Raw genomic sequence first — 18,555 nt, 5'->3', positions numbered from 1 at the left:
CCATTATTCCCTCAAAAGCCTTCTGTTTGTACAGGAGCAGTACTCTGAATCAGCAAAGGCCTTAAGGCACAGACGAGGAGGTGCCTATGCTCCAGTGTCTCACAGTCCCTCAGCACCAGAGAGAAACTGGGGTGATGGCTCTGGAGCAGTTTATCTGAACTCTGATATCTGCTGCCAAGACTACAGAGAACAAGACACAGTCTGACTCCTAGGAAACTGAAATTCAACACCAAAAACCCATTCCAGCAGGCAGACAGCTCAGAGATGCTTACCACTACTGAGTGCTAAGGTGTTTTCATTACAGCACATGCTGCTCCAGGGACTGCTTCAAGATGGTTCCTCTTGGAAAAGGGGGTCCCCAGAGCTTCTCTCAGTTTACCATTAAAGGGCTGGTTTGTAACAGGGATTCCTGACTTCTTCCCTTTTCACTGAGTTTTTACTGACCTGGTAGCTTAGGATTGCTATCATGCTCTTGGTTCCTGTGAATATGTAACTACTAACTAATTAGACAGTTAAAATTCAAGCTACAACAGAAAATAAATCAAATAAAAAAAAGATCACTTAATGTGTCTCTTCAACTCTGTCTCCACGTACTGATGCCAGCCAAGCCTAGAAGAAGTATTGGAATACATACACACCTTTCAGATCCAGGGCCAGGGCAGTAGGAGGGATATTTGAGGACAGTGGGGTAGGGATCTGTGGCAGCACAACCTAAGCTATTATGCAGGGTTTGTCCCTTTCTTTTCCCTCTGGCAGGGTATGACACATGGGCTGAACAGCACTAAGCAGACAGGGTGTTAACTATTGCATTAACTACCTTGGGCATTACACTCTAAAACACACCATGACACCTGGCTGTGACATACCCTAACATGACCTACCATCTTGCTTATGAACTCAAGGATCTGAAGGTAAGAAATCAAACCCCACAGAACTGAAAAGAAAAGCAACTGAAACAAGGGGGTTGCAACTGCTTACCAGTGTGGCTCGAGTTACACCACACAGAACCCTGATCAGAAGCTTTCAGCATTTGGCAGAACTCCCTCTTCTCTACTTTTCTTTCTCCCACCCCTCCATGTTCTCCTCTGAAGGACTTCAGAGAAAGCACCGGCCTGTTCTCATACACTGCAAGCTTTGTATGAGGGGCCTGCACTCCCGCCAGCACCAGCACCTCAGCACAAAGTCAGAGATTGCAGACTCCACCCTTCCTGCAACACCATGGCCTGTAATTAGCTTTGAACCCTATTTTAAGTCTCATTTCCATTCCAAATTGCCAATTGTGTGCTTTTTTTTGTGGCAAAGCTGAATTAGTCACCTAATGATATCTCTTTGGCCTATAAGCACACATGCCCAAGGGTCTCAAAGCATTTCAGAGTCTTGGGGAAGAGCAAGGATGAAGTGAGAAACACTTAGCTGCCCTCACCTGAGTCTGCAGTCGGGCAACAATTTCCTTCCGAGCCTTCATGACTGCTTCCAGCTTGCCAGAGACCATGATAGAAAGGCCCTGGTCCTTTGCGAGAGACAGCTCCAGGTGAGCTCCTGTCTTCTGCATGATGTCAAGGCAGATCTTGGCCTGCTCGCCTTCTCCAAACTGATTCATGTCCTTGTATTTCCTCTCCTCCAGTGGCACATGAAACACCTGCACAGGCACAGGACAGATAAAAGGGCACTGCAAGCTGTCAGCGTGCTTTTGCCTGACAGTGCCTCCCTCTCTCACGGCCATACAGGACTTCAGTGGCATGCTGACCTCCCGGGTTTGTGCAGCCCATCAACCAGCTGCAGGGAAGTGCAGGAGCACTGCAGCAGGCAGTCTGTCCCACACTGGGAGTCTTCATAAAGGGGGATCAGCACTCACTATAGGAATTCTGCAATCCTCCCTTCAGGCATTCTTCAGCTATTTGTGAAACAGGGATGCAGAGCTTTTTCTGGACAGTTTTCCAACACATCCTTCCCCTCCAGAGCAGTCCCAGCTCTCAATTGCAGTACCAGGGTAAAGTACAGCAAACAGGCTGCCATACCAAGGATTTCATACCCCAGGGAATGCTTCACTTCACCTGCTTTTGGGAGTGGGGAAAAGAAGGGAGATAAAGACATCCAATTCCACCAACCTGAGTGATGACAGAAGCCTTTATTGGTCGAATTTTGCTCCAGGGACCAGCAGGTTCCTGGGCAGCTTCCAAACATGGTGCTTTCTCAGGGAGCGGAGGGAAGGCTTCCTTGTAGGTTGGAGGATCATTCTCTTCTTCAGAGTTTAAAGCTGTAACTGGGGTAAAGCAAACAGGGTAAATGAGACGCCCTCCCCGCAGAAATGCTCCTGTTCACAGGCAGTGCAATTGTAACTAGGCACCACTAACAAGAGAGAGCAAATGGCTTGTGCACTGCTATTAATCCTATTACATCTATGCCTGTGGAGCTGCCAAGTCTGGAGCACGACTGACCTCAGCATAGCACAGACTGCAGTGGATGCCACGAACAAACAGCCTTGTCTGAGCTGGCACAATGCATGCAGGGAGTGAACGTGCAAGTGAATGGTGGCAGCAAACAGCACCTTATTGCCAACTTTGTCAAGAGGGGCTTAATTAGGAGAGAACAGTCTGAGGAGAAAGTAGTGAAAGGACCAGAGCAAGGGTGCAGGTCAGAAGTGGATAAGACAAACACAAGCTCAGGAGGAAGGCAGAGAGAAGGGCTATAGTTAGGGCAAAGTCCAGGGAAAGCCTGTACGTTATGTTCGATTCAGTTGTGCACTGGGCTGTGCCAAATGGGCCAGCTCACAGCTGGGGATGGCTGCCAAAATCCATCACTGAGTCAGTTCATACGGTTACAGTGACTCTCCCAGCACCTGGCTGAGCAAAGGAAGGAAATGACAGCCCAGCACACTGATCCCATGAGGCTCTCACGTAGCCCAGTGTCCCACTCTTGCATGTGCCCCGTTCCCAGGGCTGGCAGCACTGCTAGCCAGAGCTCTCTGAAGTGTCAAGGCTTGTCTCCTCACAGCCTTCCACTGTGCAGCACCACCACTGTGCTGCTGAGGGTAAAAAGCCAGAGTCTGGGAAAACACTGATCTAGGAACAGAGAATGCAACGTCTGCATGCTTGTGCTCACACAGAGTGAGCCTGGGTAAGAACATGGAACACTGCCTGTGCAATCTGGACCTAGAGGCACATCACAGGAACTCAGCTGTGTTTGCTTACCTTTCACTTGCTGCTGAGCCAGGCCACTGCGGTGTTCAGCGAAGCTCTCCTGGGTCAAAACTGCCACGGAGCTCATTGTCGACTTCCCACCCACACACAATCCGGGTATGCCACTGGAAGAGACAGAGGAGGCAAAATAATATCACTACTCAGGATGCACGGTCACTCCAGGAAGACAAAGTATCTGTTACTGAGCACTCTTCCTGTTATCCTCTTGAAAAGCACCCACAGTGCCCGTTGGCTGCCCAGCTCCCTTGTTGAACCAGACAGGAACTCAGGGGGGATATTTCCTCCAAGCACAGTGATCACCAAAACCAGAGCTCCTCATTAAGAAGGCAGAGGATGTGCAACCTAAGAAGGTCACTGGAAAGAGGGACACCATAAGTTGTTGAAGCATAATCTAATTAATCTATCAATTATTAATGGTGTGCAATTTTTAAATGAGTATGTGAACGTCTGGATAGTCAGTCCAAGATCACTGTATATCCACAGAGAGAAAAGAGAAAAGGCCTAGGAAGCTGCCTCTTCCTGAGAAACTTGTTTAGGTGCCTGAACTCCTGCTGACTTAGGGAGACACTCAGAAAGCCACTCTGTCAAGTAAGCTCAGCAACAGCAAGATCTATAGCTCTCCCAAAATATGAACTTACCAGCTAAATGGTCAGTAGCCAGAGAGTCCGTCCTGTAAGCTGCCCGTTTGTCAGCCTGCCAGCTTTTGCTTTATAGAAGAAAAAAATTAAAATAAATTAGGCGACTGCTCCAAGACAACAGAAAACCGTGACACCCCTGTTACTGTAACTTTCAAAAGAGCATGGCCCCTATGTTTCAAAGTTGCACTTATCCAAACCAGTCTCATATCCAGTTGCATCTCACCACACATGACACATGTCATGTTTTACTAGCGCTACAGGTAGTGCCACTATCTACTCAACCCTCACAGCAGGAAGCCTGGAGTAGCTACTCTTTCATCACACTGGCTACAAGAACAGCCATCTAGTATCAGGCAAAAATAGTCAATCAATAACAGATGTGCAAGACAGACACGAAATTTAAGGGTTGAAAGCAAGAGCATCAGTATCTAGTCAAAAGAGACTAACAACCTGAAAACCTGCCAACAACGCTGCCATCAGTCACAAGTTAGGAATGTAGTTTAGTGGAGCTTGGGTGAATCAACATAGGCGTCCTCACAAACTAAGGCAAACACTCAGGACTCTCCACACTCAGCTGCTGGGCAATCCAGCTCTGCAGTTTTTATTGAAATAAGATCATGCCCCAGAAACTAAATTCTGTCTCCAGTCCTAAATCTGCAAGTCAGAAAAAGAAAATTCACACTGGTTTACATGGCCTATTTTAAACGTGTACACAGGATGGAACCAGGAAAAAAAATACACTGTTGGGAGGAGCTTTAAATCTCCTGAATCTGGATCTACAGATTTACTGAAAAAGTGTTTTAGAATACAAGTAAAAATGTAAAAGCCAGTACAGCATACGCTGTGCCAGATGTACGGCAGCCATCCACACCTGGAGTGCCCCGTAGCCATTACATGTGCTCCCGCAGGGCTTGCACTCTCCTAAAATCCAGTGCCTCTGCCTGCTTCTGGGACAGTAGGCTCCTCTCCCACACACACCCTGCAGTGCTCTTTGGACCATGTTTTGAACAGCAAACTCAGACACTTTTCAGTAAAGTGACAGTTGCCACCTCCAACCTTTCAGTGTGCCAGAAACGGCTCCCAAAACCACAGTGTTGCTCCTAAAAACCCAGCATTGCTGAAGGGGTGTCTCACATCACACTAAAGCTGTGAGGCAGTAAGGGAAGGCAGCAGTACCAGAAGGAAAGGAGGGAAAAACAACAAGAGCAGTGACACAACAGGGCCATACAGGCCTGATCTGCAACTCAGCCAAGGCTGAGGTTTTCCCCTACTTCAACACACCTCTTACAAGGCAGCATGACCTGTGCTGTCAGAGCAATAGAGCTAATGTTGCAATTAATCCTGTAATGATCTGCTACTCCAACACAAGCAGGTACCAGGCCAGCCAGTCATGCTGTTGAAGTACAGCTGCTGCAGCACGCAGACCTCTGTAAGGCACTTGCTGGTGTGCAGAAAGGGTGGCTAGTAACTTGATCCTGGAGAAATACCTGAGTTCTCCTCACTATCCAGGGTTATGCCATGGTGTAACACATGGCTATGTGTCCCTGGCACACCCCTGCGTGGCTCAAGCTGCCACAGATCCAAGGAAAGCGCATTAGTGGCACGGCACCTGTCCCAGACCATCTCGGCAACGCCTGCAGATCCCGTGGCGGCTCCTCCAGCCTGTTGGGTCACTGGCAAGGGTGCCACCACCTCATGGCAAGCTTCAAACAGCAATGAAGGCAGGAAGAAGCAGCATCCTAGACATCACAAGCAGCTGCTGAGGTCTGGCTGGAGCCTTGCCAACAGCACAAATATCCTTGTAATTCTCACTTCTCCAGAAAACACCACCTGGCTGATCTTGCATGTGCTCTGCTCCTTAGAGGAGGTGGGTAAGATAAGAAGTTAGTGAACAACACCCAATATATCGCCTACCTGAAAGCCATGACCTCAAGGCACAGCTGCTGGTTTCGCTGTGTACACACCAGCTGCAGAAATCTTCCTTGCAGCCTCCACCTCAGAGAGTAGCCAGACATTCAAAGAGAAATTGAAGGCCAGGGTTTATCCGTATGAATTTCTGCCTCGTCACCCATATAACAAGCTAAGAACAAATGCTCCTCATCTCCAGCAACCCCAAGCATCTGGTATATTGTAGGTCTCAGGGATTCATCTCTGGCCAAAATTGAAGGCAACCACTAGAACGGTATTCTAAATGTAACATCAAAACCAGCAGCTCAGGCACTGCATTGGGATCCTACACCTCCTTGGTTTCCCACTTAGGTTTTGAAACTAAGGTTACAGCTACATCATGCTAGTGTGTGGCTGACTGGGTCAACAGGTTTCAAACTGCCAGGTTGACACACCACCTGTAGTGCTGTCCTTGTGCGCCAAAACAAGTTTCAGAAGTCTAAGAGCGCGCTTAAATAAAGAGAATGAAATAATCCTAAAAATAACCTCCAGCAAGGCTCAGACCTAACCACATGGGAAACATTTGTATGAAGAGAAACAAAAGCAAAGCCATGAGGTAGGCTGCCAATACAATCAGTACTTGTGGACAGAAATGTCAGCTACATGTTATTTAAAAGTATATTTAACAAAAACATTAGCACTTTGTTAATGGAGGTAGCTACAATCCAACAGCAAGGAGGACCACACACAGTAGCAGGGCTGGGCTGGTTGTGGTAGCCACTGCCCTCTGTCAGATGTTCATGCAGGGCAGGTCGATCTTTTGGTAATGAGTGATCATAGATGAAAATACTTGCTTCCTGAAAACTGACTGGTCTCCCAGAGATTAAAGGCCCAGGTCCCTTGGTTTTGGGGGGATCATGCTGGCAGACAGCCGTTGTGTGGCAGGATGAAGTCTCTCCCTTCGCATCGATTCCCGACATAGGACATAAGGGCGTCCAACACGACCACAGCTCTGGACGCCGCCAGCCCTACACCTGACCCATCCCCCGTGTTTACTCTTCCACTAGCGCCGGCCTCGCCGCCACGTCCTGCCCCGGGCAGGAGGAGCCCTGTGCCGGCCCCTCCACTGAGGACGTGCACCCGGCCGCGTCCTGCTGGCCGGCCCAGCGGGGCAGGCCCCGGCGATGCCTCTCACCAGGGCTGAGGGAGGGCTTCCCCGGCCGCGCTCCGAGAAGGGCATCGGCCCTGGGGAGCCTCCCGCGCGGGACCGTCTGCGCCCGGAGCCTGCCCGGGCCCGCACCGCCACCACGTCCCCAGGGGCAGCGCTGTGCCGCTGCCCCTCCGCTCGGCCCCGCGGTGCCCGGCCGAGGGCTGGGGGAGCCGCCAGGCCCTGCAGGCCGGGCCGGGCCGAGCCGGGCCAGGCGGGCGGCGCCGCCGCCAGCGCCACCTCAGCACTGCCGGCACCGGGGGCGGGGCGGCGGGGCGGGGCGGCGCCCTTAAAGGGCCCGGCGGGCCCCGCTGTCACCGCGCCCCCGGCGGGGCCGAGCGCGAGGGGGCGGCGGGGGCGCGCCGAGCGCAGTGGAACTGTGCGGGGACGGGGCCGGAGCGCGGCGAGTGCCGTGGGGCAACTGCAGCCCCGACAGCCTCAGCCCAGCGCGGCCCCGCGGGCTGCAGGCCAGGGGCGGCCGCGTCAGGCGAGCGGGGGACACGCGCTCCCGTGGGGCCCGGTGACAGCCCCGAACGCGGCTCCGAGGCCGCTGGAACGCTGCCGGTGGCGGCAGCGCAGCAGGCACGGCCAGCGCCGGACCCGGCGGTGGCACCTCCCGCCGCCAGCGGTGGCCAGGGAACAGGGCCAGGGCGCTCGCCTCTCTATAGCACGGCAGGAGTGCAGCGCTCAGCCCCGCGGCCCGGGGCAGGCTGGGCTGCTCCGCGGTCTGCCCGACGCTGAACGAAAGCCCGCCGCTTTGGCTCGTACTGGGATCAGACCCTACGAACGCCTGGGACGGCGTGGAGCCGCCCCGGCCTGGCTGCCCCCTCCCCGCGCACCCACGGGGTCCGGCGTCCCCACCGGCCCGGCCCCGCACTCCGGCGCTACGCGGCAGCTGCTGCCGGCCGGCACAGCCGTGTCAGCGCCGGCCGAGGCCGCGCCGTGGGGCTGCACTCGTCCTCACCTCCCGCCGCCGGCTGCCCCCGCCGGACTTTGCCCGGCCCTGCCGGCGGGAAGTTAGCGCGGAGTTTCCCGGCGGCGCCGACACGTCGGTGCCCTGGGGAGGATGCGAGGCCGCTCCGGGCCGGGCCGCCCCCCCGCCCCGCCAGCCTCCACGTCGGCGCCGCGGCCGCGGCGGAGGGGCCGCCCCCCATCCCCCGTGACTCACTCCGGCCGGTGCCCGCTCGCCCGCCCTGCTGGAGAACCGGAGCGCTCCTGGGAGAGCGGCGCGGCGCCCGCCCCGTCGGCTATATAGGCCGGGCCGCTGCCAATCCCCGGCCCGCACGTCAGCGGGACATGCCCCTTCGCGGCGGGGCCGGCCCGCCACGCGTGCCCCGCGCCGCCGGGGACGCCCCGCCACCCGCCCGAGCTGCCCGGGAGCCGGAGGCTCTGCCGGCGGCCCCAGCTCCCGCAGCCCGGCCCAGCCCGACCCGCGGGTGGCTGCCGCCCGCTCTGCGCGCCCCGGGTCCGCGCTGCCGCCTGCTCCCCGCTCGGGGCTGACACCCGGGGGACAGGCCCGTCCGCCTTCCCCGAAACCGCGCGTTCACCCCCGGAACGCGCTTCCCACTCGCGGCCCGGCAGCAGAGAGGCCCGGGGCTGCTGCAGGACCGAACCCCGCGCTGGCCCTTCCCCATCCCCGCGGCGGCCTCGGAGAGGCAGCTCAGCGCCACAGAGCTCAGGATTACCCGCTTTGGCCGAGCCCGTTTCACGCAGGTTTCGCGAGCTGGAGCGGCTCTCGAGGGCTCTGATCAGTCTGAAAACCACAGCTGGCACCGGAGAGAGTGAACACCTGGGGCTCCTGCCCGGTTCCCCGAGTGGGAAGGGACACCGGGGCCCCAGGCGGCCCCTCGATCCTCCTCCTCCTCCTGCGCAGACTGTGTCAGAGCAGCAGCTACATGGTCTGAGGTTGCCGACGGGAGAAGGGGCCAGGTAACAACAAGAGTGTAAAAAGAAAACAACCAAGCAAAAAACCGACAAAATACCCCCAAACCACAACATACATCCCTCTCCCCCATAGAAACAAATATATTTTAAAAATCCCTCTCCTTATTCCAATCTTTAATTTGGAAATGGGGAAGAGCAAAGGAGGAGGAAGGCAAGCCAGCAAGCACAATACCCTCCGTTCCTACAGACAGGGTGTTTATTAGTTTGTGCAATATCAATGTTTTTAATTATTAGTTCTTCACCCTCAAGGAACTGAGGAAAAAAACCCATCCCATCAGTGTAAAAAGACACAAAATTTGAACTGATTTTTGCATTAGCTCAGTCTCTGCCCATTTTCCTACACAGCATTAATTTTTCTTATCATTCATACCTTGCACTTAGTGACTGTTTTACTTATTTCCACCTTGCTCTCTCCCAGACCCTGGCTAATGAAACGCAAGAACCTGCTCTGTGGAGCTTTGACCACAGAAATTCAAGGTCTTTGGGACAACTGCTTTTGATTACGTGCAGTAATTTTTAGAGATTTCATGCACTGTTATTTATGGAAACATGGATGGTATTTAGCCTTTAGTAAAATTATTATTACTTATTTTTAATGAACAAGAGTAGATTTCTCCATTTTTCCTCTTTTCATCTTCTGGCTGGGAGGACATCAGTAAAGCACTTGAACTTTTTGACACAATTCATCGCTATAAATAAAAACACACTTGTGGGTGAAATCAGGAAGTCAAACAGTCGTCAAGAGTTGACACCATGCCCAGGCACCTCAGTGATCTATCTCCCCTCACGGCGGCCTCTCCTCAGAAAGCCTGTTGATCTCTGTGCCGATGCAGGGATACTGCTCCCAGCCTGGGGCTGCCGCACAGAAAGGCAGTGACTGCTGCTGCCACGTCACATACGCTCCGGGAGCCGGCTCCAGCTGCTCCAACACAAACCGCCCGGGCTGGGGATGCCAGCAGCAGCAGCACCCTGGAAGGCAAGCAGGCTCGTGCCTAACAACACAGAGGTGGGCTCATGCAAAAGCAGAGCTCTGGGAACCCGGGCAAACTGGAGAACCTCCAGACTTAGGGCACTTCTGCTTCCAGGCAGCAGCTGGAGTGCAAGGTGTTGTAATTTGGGACTCAGAGCCTGAGGTGATTTTCTGGTGCTTTTAGTCCCTCGTGTTTATCTCCCCAGTGCAAAACAGGCAGGCTCCTCGCAACGTTCTAACTTTACCGTGTCCAATTAACTCTGACATAAGTCCCACGATCCCCGGTGCGAGGGAACCAGAAGAGCATCACAACTCCCAGCCTAGAGCATCTTACCAAGACACCAACATCCTTCTCCCACAACTCCACCTCATTATCAGGTCAGTAGAGGCCCTCTGTGGGGACATGACACTTTGTGCCTATGGGACAAGCACACAGCCCTCTCCTGCTATCTCTGCTAGTGCTGCTGCAGCCCCTGGGGTTGCCAGGTCATTATGGATTTCTGGCTTCTATCACAGCTTCCTCTCTGGGTTTGTTTAAGAGGGAATCTTCCCCACGTGTTTCTGTAGCTCTTCTTTTATTTGCAGCTGCAAGTGGTGGGAGGGAAGCCTGCCAGTCCCAGAAGGTACTGGAAGGCCTAAAGCATCTCACTGTGTGCTACCCTCAAATAACAATTTCTGCTGAAGGAAACCTGTCACAGGCTATTCTCCTTACAGGAAGATATTCCACAGGGAAAGGTGGGGGGGGAGGGGGAAGGAAGAGCTCACCTTTCCTCCCACATTTACTAAGTACAGAAGTGTCCTGTGCATAGACAAAAACACATTTAGAGGGTGCCAGGAGGCTTATTTCAACCTGCTGCTCCCGCCAGCACATCAACCATCCACATCCCACCCCATCCCCCCCTTCTGCAGGGGCTCCCTGGGACCTGTTCTATCTACTTACTTGTCCACAAATTCAATCTCCTATTAAAAAAAATGAATAAATAAAAATACACTTGTCATGGAGATGTGTGCAAAATAGCTCCTCTATGAGTAAGGCACAGGAATTTTTGGTAGGGAGTGGAGACAGAAGAAGGTACCCAACCTCTTGACAAACATTAAGCACTCTCCCTCTAGCATCCCATTGTTTGGCAGCATTACAACAGACCCTAGTTTCATGACTTGTGAAAACAACTGAAAAAGAAGCCTCCCAAAGAAAGCACCAAAGTGCAGCAGAAAGGGTGAAGGATTGGGCAGTGTGTAGTTTTCACGGCTTGTCAAACTGGCACCTCGTGTCACCAGATTGAAGGAGGACACAGAAATGGGACCAGCAAAAATATTAAACATGCACAGAGATAAAAGTAACACTGAACAGGTTTGGGGCTTGTTTTTTTGGAGCATGTGTTCAACACCCGTGTGAAAGCAAAGGCTGAGGAGTTAAGAAGCTTTCCATAATCATTCCCCTCCAGGATTCTTAGGGAAGGGAGAGGAAACTTCCAGCTCCTTAAACCACTGGAGTAATGACCACAAAAAGACTGGTCTTTCCTGGCACATTCACCCTCAGCTGAGCTGGGATTTTGCAAAGGATTTCTTCTAGCCTGTTCGTACTTTCTGTTGTTATAAGAGATTCCAATTTTTCCTGCCAGAAACTGCAAGCCTTATTTGGAAAGCAACCCAAGTATGCTCCAAAGAGTGTGTGCTGAGATTTTATTTCCTGTTAAATATAACTCCAGATTTCTAAAACTGTACAAATAAGCACCCTTTTTGTACCCTGGGTGCTTATCCCTCACACTGAAGTCAGAGAACACAACAGAAGAACTAACCCTGAAAGCATCCATTTCAGCACATCCCTTGATAGCAGCACGAAGAGAAAAGGGCTCAGGGAATACTTTGCATCACACTAGAAAAAGAAGAGGAAGAGGATTCAGGATGCAGGGCACTTGTATGCCAAAGAGTACCGGGGTTCTCAGCCAAAGCAAGCAAAATGCATGTCTCAGCTCTAAAGCTATTGCTGTGGCTCACTCTTTCATCTTCCAATAAAATGTTTGCATTTCTACAGGAAAAATCTCTATTAAATTGAAGGGTCAAATGATACAGATCTTCCTGCTAAGAGAATAAAAAAGACTTTCATCATAAGAAATTACCGAATGTGAGTCCACATTGCTTATGTCTCAGTGACTCTGAGACCAGTTTTCACTTATCTGCCATGAAGAGGGAAACTTCCAGGGATATGCAAATTAGACATCTATCTTCCCCATTCACACGCCAGCACTGGGAAGAAATTATTCCATAGGCTAAATTCTTCCCCTTGGCTGCACTTAATGCAACCTCACCATCTTCAGAGGCCCACTGTAAATACCCAAGTAGAGAACTACAGACAGAAAGAAAAGTCTACCCAGGCCTAGACACTAATCCCAAATCCAACCATTTAGTGATGTTGTGAAGAAGGGAGGGTGGTAGAATGAAGCCGAGTGTTTGTCTCACATGGGACCTGGGTGCTATAAATAAAGGGTCCCAGGTGGGTGCAATGCAACTTGCCTTTCTCCTGGTAAGGTTGTTTATTGAGGTAACATTGTTCATGCAACCATCAGCTAGCAAAGAAGACACACACTGCCCTTCCCAGCCCATCACGGGGTGCTGGGGCATGCAGGACAGGTAGAAAGAACAGGAGCAACTTACTGGTGTGGACAAGTGTGAACAAGGAGCTTCAGGCCTTCTGACTGCAGAGGGAGGAAAAGCTGCTGGTTTTACACAGGGACACTGTGAGAAAATGAGATTTAATGCAAAAAAAAAAACCAGTCAAGAGACTCAAGCTCTACTTAGATTTGCCGATTTAGTGAATTGGCCAGTGAAATCCTCTTTTTTGCCCTGGCTGTGCACACACAGCCTCTTGATTTACTCTGTGGACTCGTTATTTCATTTCAGGTTGTTTAGAATGCTGTGATCCTCGGATGCCAGGTGTTATGACAAAATAAATGCCTTTTCAGAGATGAGGAACAGAGTCAATAGACAGTTTAATGAATTCAATCCAAAAGCAAAGCAAAAGGAAGCCACAGAGGACAGGTCAGAGTCCGCCCTTCCACTTTCACTGGGAGAGAAATCTGATTTAACACAAACTCAGCTTTCAAGGAGAAGCTGCAAAGGAGTAGAAACAAATTTCAGGTGCTTGGCCTTGGGGAGCCAATAAACACTTTCATGAGGAATAAACATGAGGGATAAAGTATCTTCCAGTTTCACAGTAAAGGAAAACATTGTCTTGACTCAAAAACGGAAAAAGAGATTCAGAAAACAAAGATTCCAAATACATTGCCTGGATCACAGAAATTCAGAATATCTGGCAACAGGCTTGAGGGTTGAGTCTCTCGGGCCTCTAGTCCAACCTCCTGCTCAAAACAGAGTCAGACCAGCGTGTTCAGGGCTTTCCTCACTCAGGTCTTGAAAACCTTCAGAGCTACACAAACTTTCTGTCCAACACCTGATTATCCTTACAGCGAAAAGAGGCTTCTTACTTGCAGTTAGAACCTTTAATTTCAATGTTGGCTCTTCATGATGATCTGAACTTGCTTTTTAGCTTAAGTTACCAGCACACTGCGTGCTTATCATCCCCAGGTACTTTCAGAGTGGTGCTGCAGCACTGCTCTCTGTTCACAACCTACACTGCAGAAGAACAAAGATTTTATACGAGTAACGAGCTGAGAGGCACTTCCCAAAGCCTGCTAAGTATCCCAGTTACCTAAGAAGAGAGGATTTTGGAGATACTGTAGAACGGAGCAGGTACTATTTTCTTTCTGCTCTTCAAAAGGAAAAAACTTTCACTTCACCCTCCTTTGGCTACTGGGTTGGAGTTCTTTTGTTTACCTTTCAGTGCCTCCTGTTCCCTCTCCATTGGCCACTGCACTTTAAATGAACACGTGGCAACTTTTAATATCTTTTTTTTTTTTTAAAGACATGCTGCCAGCAGTTCTCATGCACTATACATCACCTAACTTGAAAAGGGAAGGGACTTGCAAGCCCTGAACTTACCTTTTTCCACACTACATTTTCTAGACATATGACAGTTAAAGTTGATGTGTCCCTTAGCTCGACCCTGTCACCACACTCAATAAGACCCCTCCTCCAGGTACTCTGAAGCTCATGTTTTGCAGGGCAGAATTTAAGGCCTTGCTTACAGCAGTGTATAAAGATGACAACAACCACTTCTTTTCATGTCAATTAGGTAAATATATACAGCAAATAAAAAAAAATAAAAAAAGAAGAGAATTGGCAAGCCAAATGAGACCTCCCTAATGCCATTTTTCAGGGGGGCAATGGAAAAACTGCAACTTAAGCAAAAGTGTAAACAGACATTTGGTTTTGTCTGCTTTGTTTGGCTTTCAGTTCTTCATAATCTTGCTTAGCTACTTTGAAACCAGGTATTGTACAGAAAAACCTAAGCAAAGTTGTTCAAGGCTCCTTGAAATAGTTTAAAGATTCTTCAGTTTCTAATGTTTGTTGGATAACGAAGACTCAAGAGAATGCTGAAGCTCCATTTCTGTAAACTTTCTATGCACTCTGGTATGTTTTGCTCCAAGTTCCAGTTCCCCAAGTCACATGGCTTCACAAGACTCTCTAATTCTGTAAACTTTATTTTTCTTTATTTCTACCTTTCACTTGCAACAAGCAGTTTGAAATCATGAACCAGATAAGATAGCATTATTATGACAAACAAAACCCTCAAAAGAGTAAATCCTGAAACTTGCAGGGAGGTTAGAGCTTTGTTTGGACAGGGGAGGAACTATTTCAAATTGAAAAAAAAATAAAAAATCTTCGGTTTGGCAATAATTCCTCTGAAAAGGCATTAAAGTAAATACCTGATTCCAGCTGCCACTTTGGAAAAGCAATGCTGGGACCCTCACTATTTAAGCACTGCCTTCCCTTTGTCCTATTCATAGCACATGCAACAGGGGCTCAGCACATTCACAGACAAGCACTAATTCCTAATCTCTACTAGGCCAAGCAAAAGGCTCTTCATGTGTTAGACAGAATTACATCACAGTGATCTAAACTGACAGTGAAAAAACCAGACAGCCTTCCCTTCCAAATCTCCAAGGCCACTCTAAGCCTGCTATGAAAGAAGAGAGAGAGAGATAGCGAGAACTCAGAGTAAAACTATTTCCCCTAATTGTTACAAATAATATTATTTTACGCTTAAACCTGCTTTTCATAACTGAATCATTCCCAGTTCCACCCTGCTCATCTTTGGGCTGAATTGGAATGGTATGTGGGCCATTTTAGGCACAACTTTTTGGTTTGATACCTCATGTTGCCCACTCCTCCACTCACCTTGTTATTTGGATTAACAGAGTGGTGTCCTGAGCAAGAGGAGTTTTCAAATACAACAGAGAGGTTCCTCAAATTTGCAAGAACTTCTAACCTTCTGTAAATATTCATTGCTTGCTCTCATTTTACCCACAACTATGCAGCAAGCAGCAGAGCTGTCAACTTGGGATTTTAATTTCATGGAACTGTAAGAGCAGGTGTAGAACTTGACTTTTAAGTTTCCTCAATGCTACATAGCCAGCCCTACTTTTAAGCAACAGCCATATACCTACAACTTGCTATTCTCCAGACATTCCAAGAGTCCTTGTAAGACCAAACACCTAAATCCCAGCAGGCTGTATCAACTGCTGAAGCATTCATTTTGAAAACAAAGGCATATACACTAACAGGCCAACCATAATATATCCCCCACTCTCACCCTGCCTGCTCTGGGAGTTGCTCTTTTCAGCTTTCCTTTCAACTGCTCCAGCAACAGGTTTACATTCAGCTTTATCACTTGCACAGAGATAACAGCAATCTTACTTTCTACTGTGCAATGGAAACAGCTGGGGCCTGGTCTGCACAGAGCAGAGCCCTGCTCTCCTCTCTGGGAAGGGCAGGGGAGGTCAGGCAGCCTACACCACCTCCAGTGCCCACTGGAGACACATAAATGCCACCCAATTTCCGAGGAGAGCAGCAACAAGTCCATTTCAATTGCTCCTGCCCCACTGGGGTTTTCCCTGGCTTTGCCTCTGTCCCAGCCAATGGGGAAATCTTGGTCCCTGTTCCTGCTATACAGCTTGCCTTAGTCTTTGTTTGTCACTCACCTTTGGCAAGTATCCAGTTTATTTTGTGAAACATCCAGTTTGATTCTCAGTGCCAGAAATGCAGAGATAGACAGAAACACAAGACCAGCAACAAGCAGAAGGAAACCAGCAAGTGGTGCTCCTGCTCCCTAACAGAACACTGGCCACCAAGGCAGTCTGTGTTCCTCTGAAAAAGGAGGTTGCTGACTTTTCAGACTGACTGCAAAACCTTTAAAATACCAGTCAACCAAAACTAGCAGGGGTGGGGAAAAGGGACAGGGGAGTGATGCCCATGCTGCATGCCAATACCCTAAACCAAGCCTGAAATTCAAATGATGTAAGAAGATTATTCCAGTTATCCAATCCCCGATGAAAAACATGCCAGAGGTTAGCTTTATGAAAATCAGCTATACCTGCCTCATGCTACTTACCCTGAGATATGATACTGTAACCTTCCTTTAAAACTAGAGTCCTAATACATACCTTACCCCCTGGCCTGTGCAGGGGTCAGATGGCACCTCATGGCCTTTGACAGAGCTCTCAACAAGCAACTATCACCTAATAACACAGGGAGAAAGCTGGGTCCTGCACCCTCCAAACGGACAGTAACAGCCAAAACACAGAGTTTCAAGTCCTTCCTCTTTAAAATCCAGTTAGTTACTGGGATGTTGCTAAATTCACAGCTACAGCACACAAGTATTGACTGTCATACCATCAGCACTCCCAGAAACTCTCATTCACAGGTATTTCTCATGCAGGTGAAAGGTGTGCTGTGCACACAAGTTGGATGTGTGGATGCTTCTACCAGACAGGAATGTGTGCTGAGGTACATTTATAAAGCAAGTCCTTTGTGGAAATCTGCTTCTTGGTTTTGCTTTGTTTGCTTGTTCTGGTGTTGGCTTTTTTTTCAGGGGGGGTGGTGGTGGAGGGAGGGATGGGTGTGTTTCTTTTCTTCCATTAATGCTAAACAAATCTATCCATTCCATCCCCAAACTTCTCCCAAATGGTTCTCTCCCTAATCACTGAAAGATCTTCAGTAAAGACAGCAAAACTGTTGCTGGAAAACAGTTCCAGACACTGTGCTGTAAGGGAATCTGGTACTACTTCCATTTTGCATCAACAAGTAAATCCATTTTATTTTGCAATCAAATTAAATAATGTCATTTAAGGAAGGTTGCATAAACATTACTGTGCTATTCAATCCCCTCAAAGGCAAAACTTTTCCTGTGATTCATCATTTCTTGGTGTCTTACAGCTACTGAACCAATCCCTTCCCTTCTTCCAGTCCTGTTTTTCCACTGAAGTTAAGCTCATTATGATTTCCTCTAACTGAGCCTTTTGTGGTCCATCTTTTCTCTCAGGTCTCTCCCTGCTTTTTTTTTTTTCTGTCTGCTGCTTTGCAAGGGCCTCTTTTGTGCCCCTAGCTGGCCATAGCTCCTTGCTCCAACCCCTGCTCCTCACAAAAGAGTAACATGCTTCCCCTGCTGCCTCAGCAACACAGCCAGCTCCCAGAGCCAGGCAGCTGTGGCCAAGGTCAGCCCTCTGCACCCCCAGGAAGTACTTCAGTGTACTTAAGTTACTTATGTGCTAATGTATCTAGTAATAATTTGCAAAATATTACCAGATATTTTCGGGGCTTGAAAGATCCACCAGATGCATGATTCAACAACAAATGATGTCTACCAGCAGGATCAAAGAAAAGTATCTGTATTACATAGCATTTCTGTGAGATTGCTGGGAAAATACCAGAGCTTGTGTAGGTAGAAACACCAAAGACCACCTAAATGAAGTAAAAATGAACCATTTCAGCTTTAATATAAGTTTCTTATCAAACAAAATAAACCCAGAACACTCATCACTGCCCGACTACTTCTTGTTATAATTAAAACCTTAAACACATAAAGCCTCCAGCAACTCAGTCTTCTATACACATAAAATATGCTCAATAAAGAAGCCTTTCCCCCCTTGCTTTGGCTGGAAATTGTCCTCCTCATTTATTGACACACCTTTTTTCAAAATGACTCTCTGATTCCCTTTCACTGAAGTCACACCATGAGAGCTAAGGGCAACATGAGTTCATGGAAGGAAGATGGGGAAAAAGGTCATTAGAATCATCAGGCATGCAGGACTTTTCCATCTAAGATGGGAGTGCAAATCACAAGATTTTAATAGCAGATTTTTAGGACATAAACAGTCTTTCTTTTAAAGCTAAAGGACAGATAAATATAAAGCCACACGCTGAAATTTTTCAGGTGTAATCCCACATCCAGGATAAACCTGTAATCCAGAATTATTATTCTAAAACTAGAAAATTCTAAAATAGAAAGAGCTCTTGAAACAAGCCCTAGATTCTTGCCTTAATGACCAGCCTAGCACGAGCAGCTGGGGGCCAGAGACCAGCTCCTGGTGTCCCCTGAGTCCTCTGCAATCCCTTCCCCATAGAGGCCCTGCTGCCCAGGGCCCTCCCTCCCACAGACAACACCACAGCCCCCTGGCAACACAGACTCTGCAGGAATGCTTCTAGACCAAACACCTAGAAAAAAACAGTAAGTAAAATAAAGCCCACCAAGCTACACAACAGCATTCTCCTTTCAAGAGTCAGGTAATTAGGAAGAGAGGCCTAATCCTG

General features: G+C 49.1%; 1 protein-coding gene across 2 annotated transcripts in view; it reads right to left on the bottom strand.

The window, feature by feature from the left end:
- Positions 1-18,555, bottom strand: part of HDLBP (high density lipoprotein binding protein) — a 38,978-nt gene that overhangs the window by 17,014 nt on the left and 3,409 nt on the right. Inside the window, exons 1-5 of one of the 2 annotated variants that reach the window (XM_027661793.1) lie at positions 8,101-8,208; positions 3,839-3,906; positions 3,192-3,304; positions 2,109-2,263; positions 1,424-1,639 (exon numbers count right to left, since the gene is read on the bottom strand). In XM_027661793.1, the coding sequence (XP_027517594.1) occupies positions 1,424-1,639; positions 2,109-2,263; positions 3,192-3,267 (447 nt within the window). In that variant the 5' untranslated portion in view covers positions 3,268-3,304; positions 3,839-3,906; positions 8,101-8,208. Of the gene's footprint in view, positions 1-1,423; positions 1,640-2,108; positions 2,264-3,191; positions 3,305-3,838; positions 3,907-8,100; positions 8,209-18,555 lie in introns of those variants that run through there. The other variant, XM_027661792.1, reaches the window with a different exon arrangement.

The sequence above is a fragment of the Corapipo altera genome, unplaced genomic scaffold (assembly GCF_003945725.1).
Source record: "Corapipo altera isolate COAL_440 unplaced genomic scaffold, ASM394572v1 175, whole genome shotgun sequence".
Lineage (NCBI taxonomy): Eukaryota > Metazoa > Chordata > Aves > Passeriformes > Pipridae > Corapipo > Corapipo altera.
The sequence above is the reverse complement of the archived record's forward strand: the minus strand, read 5'-3'. Positions and strand labels throughout refer to the sequence as shown.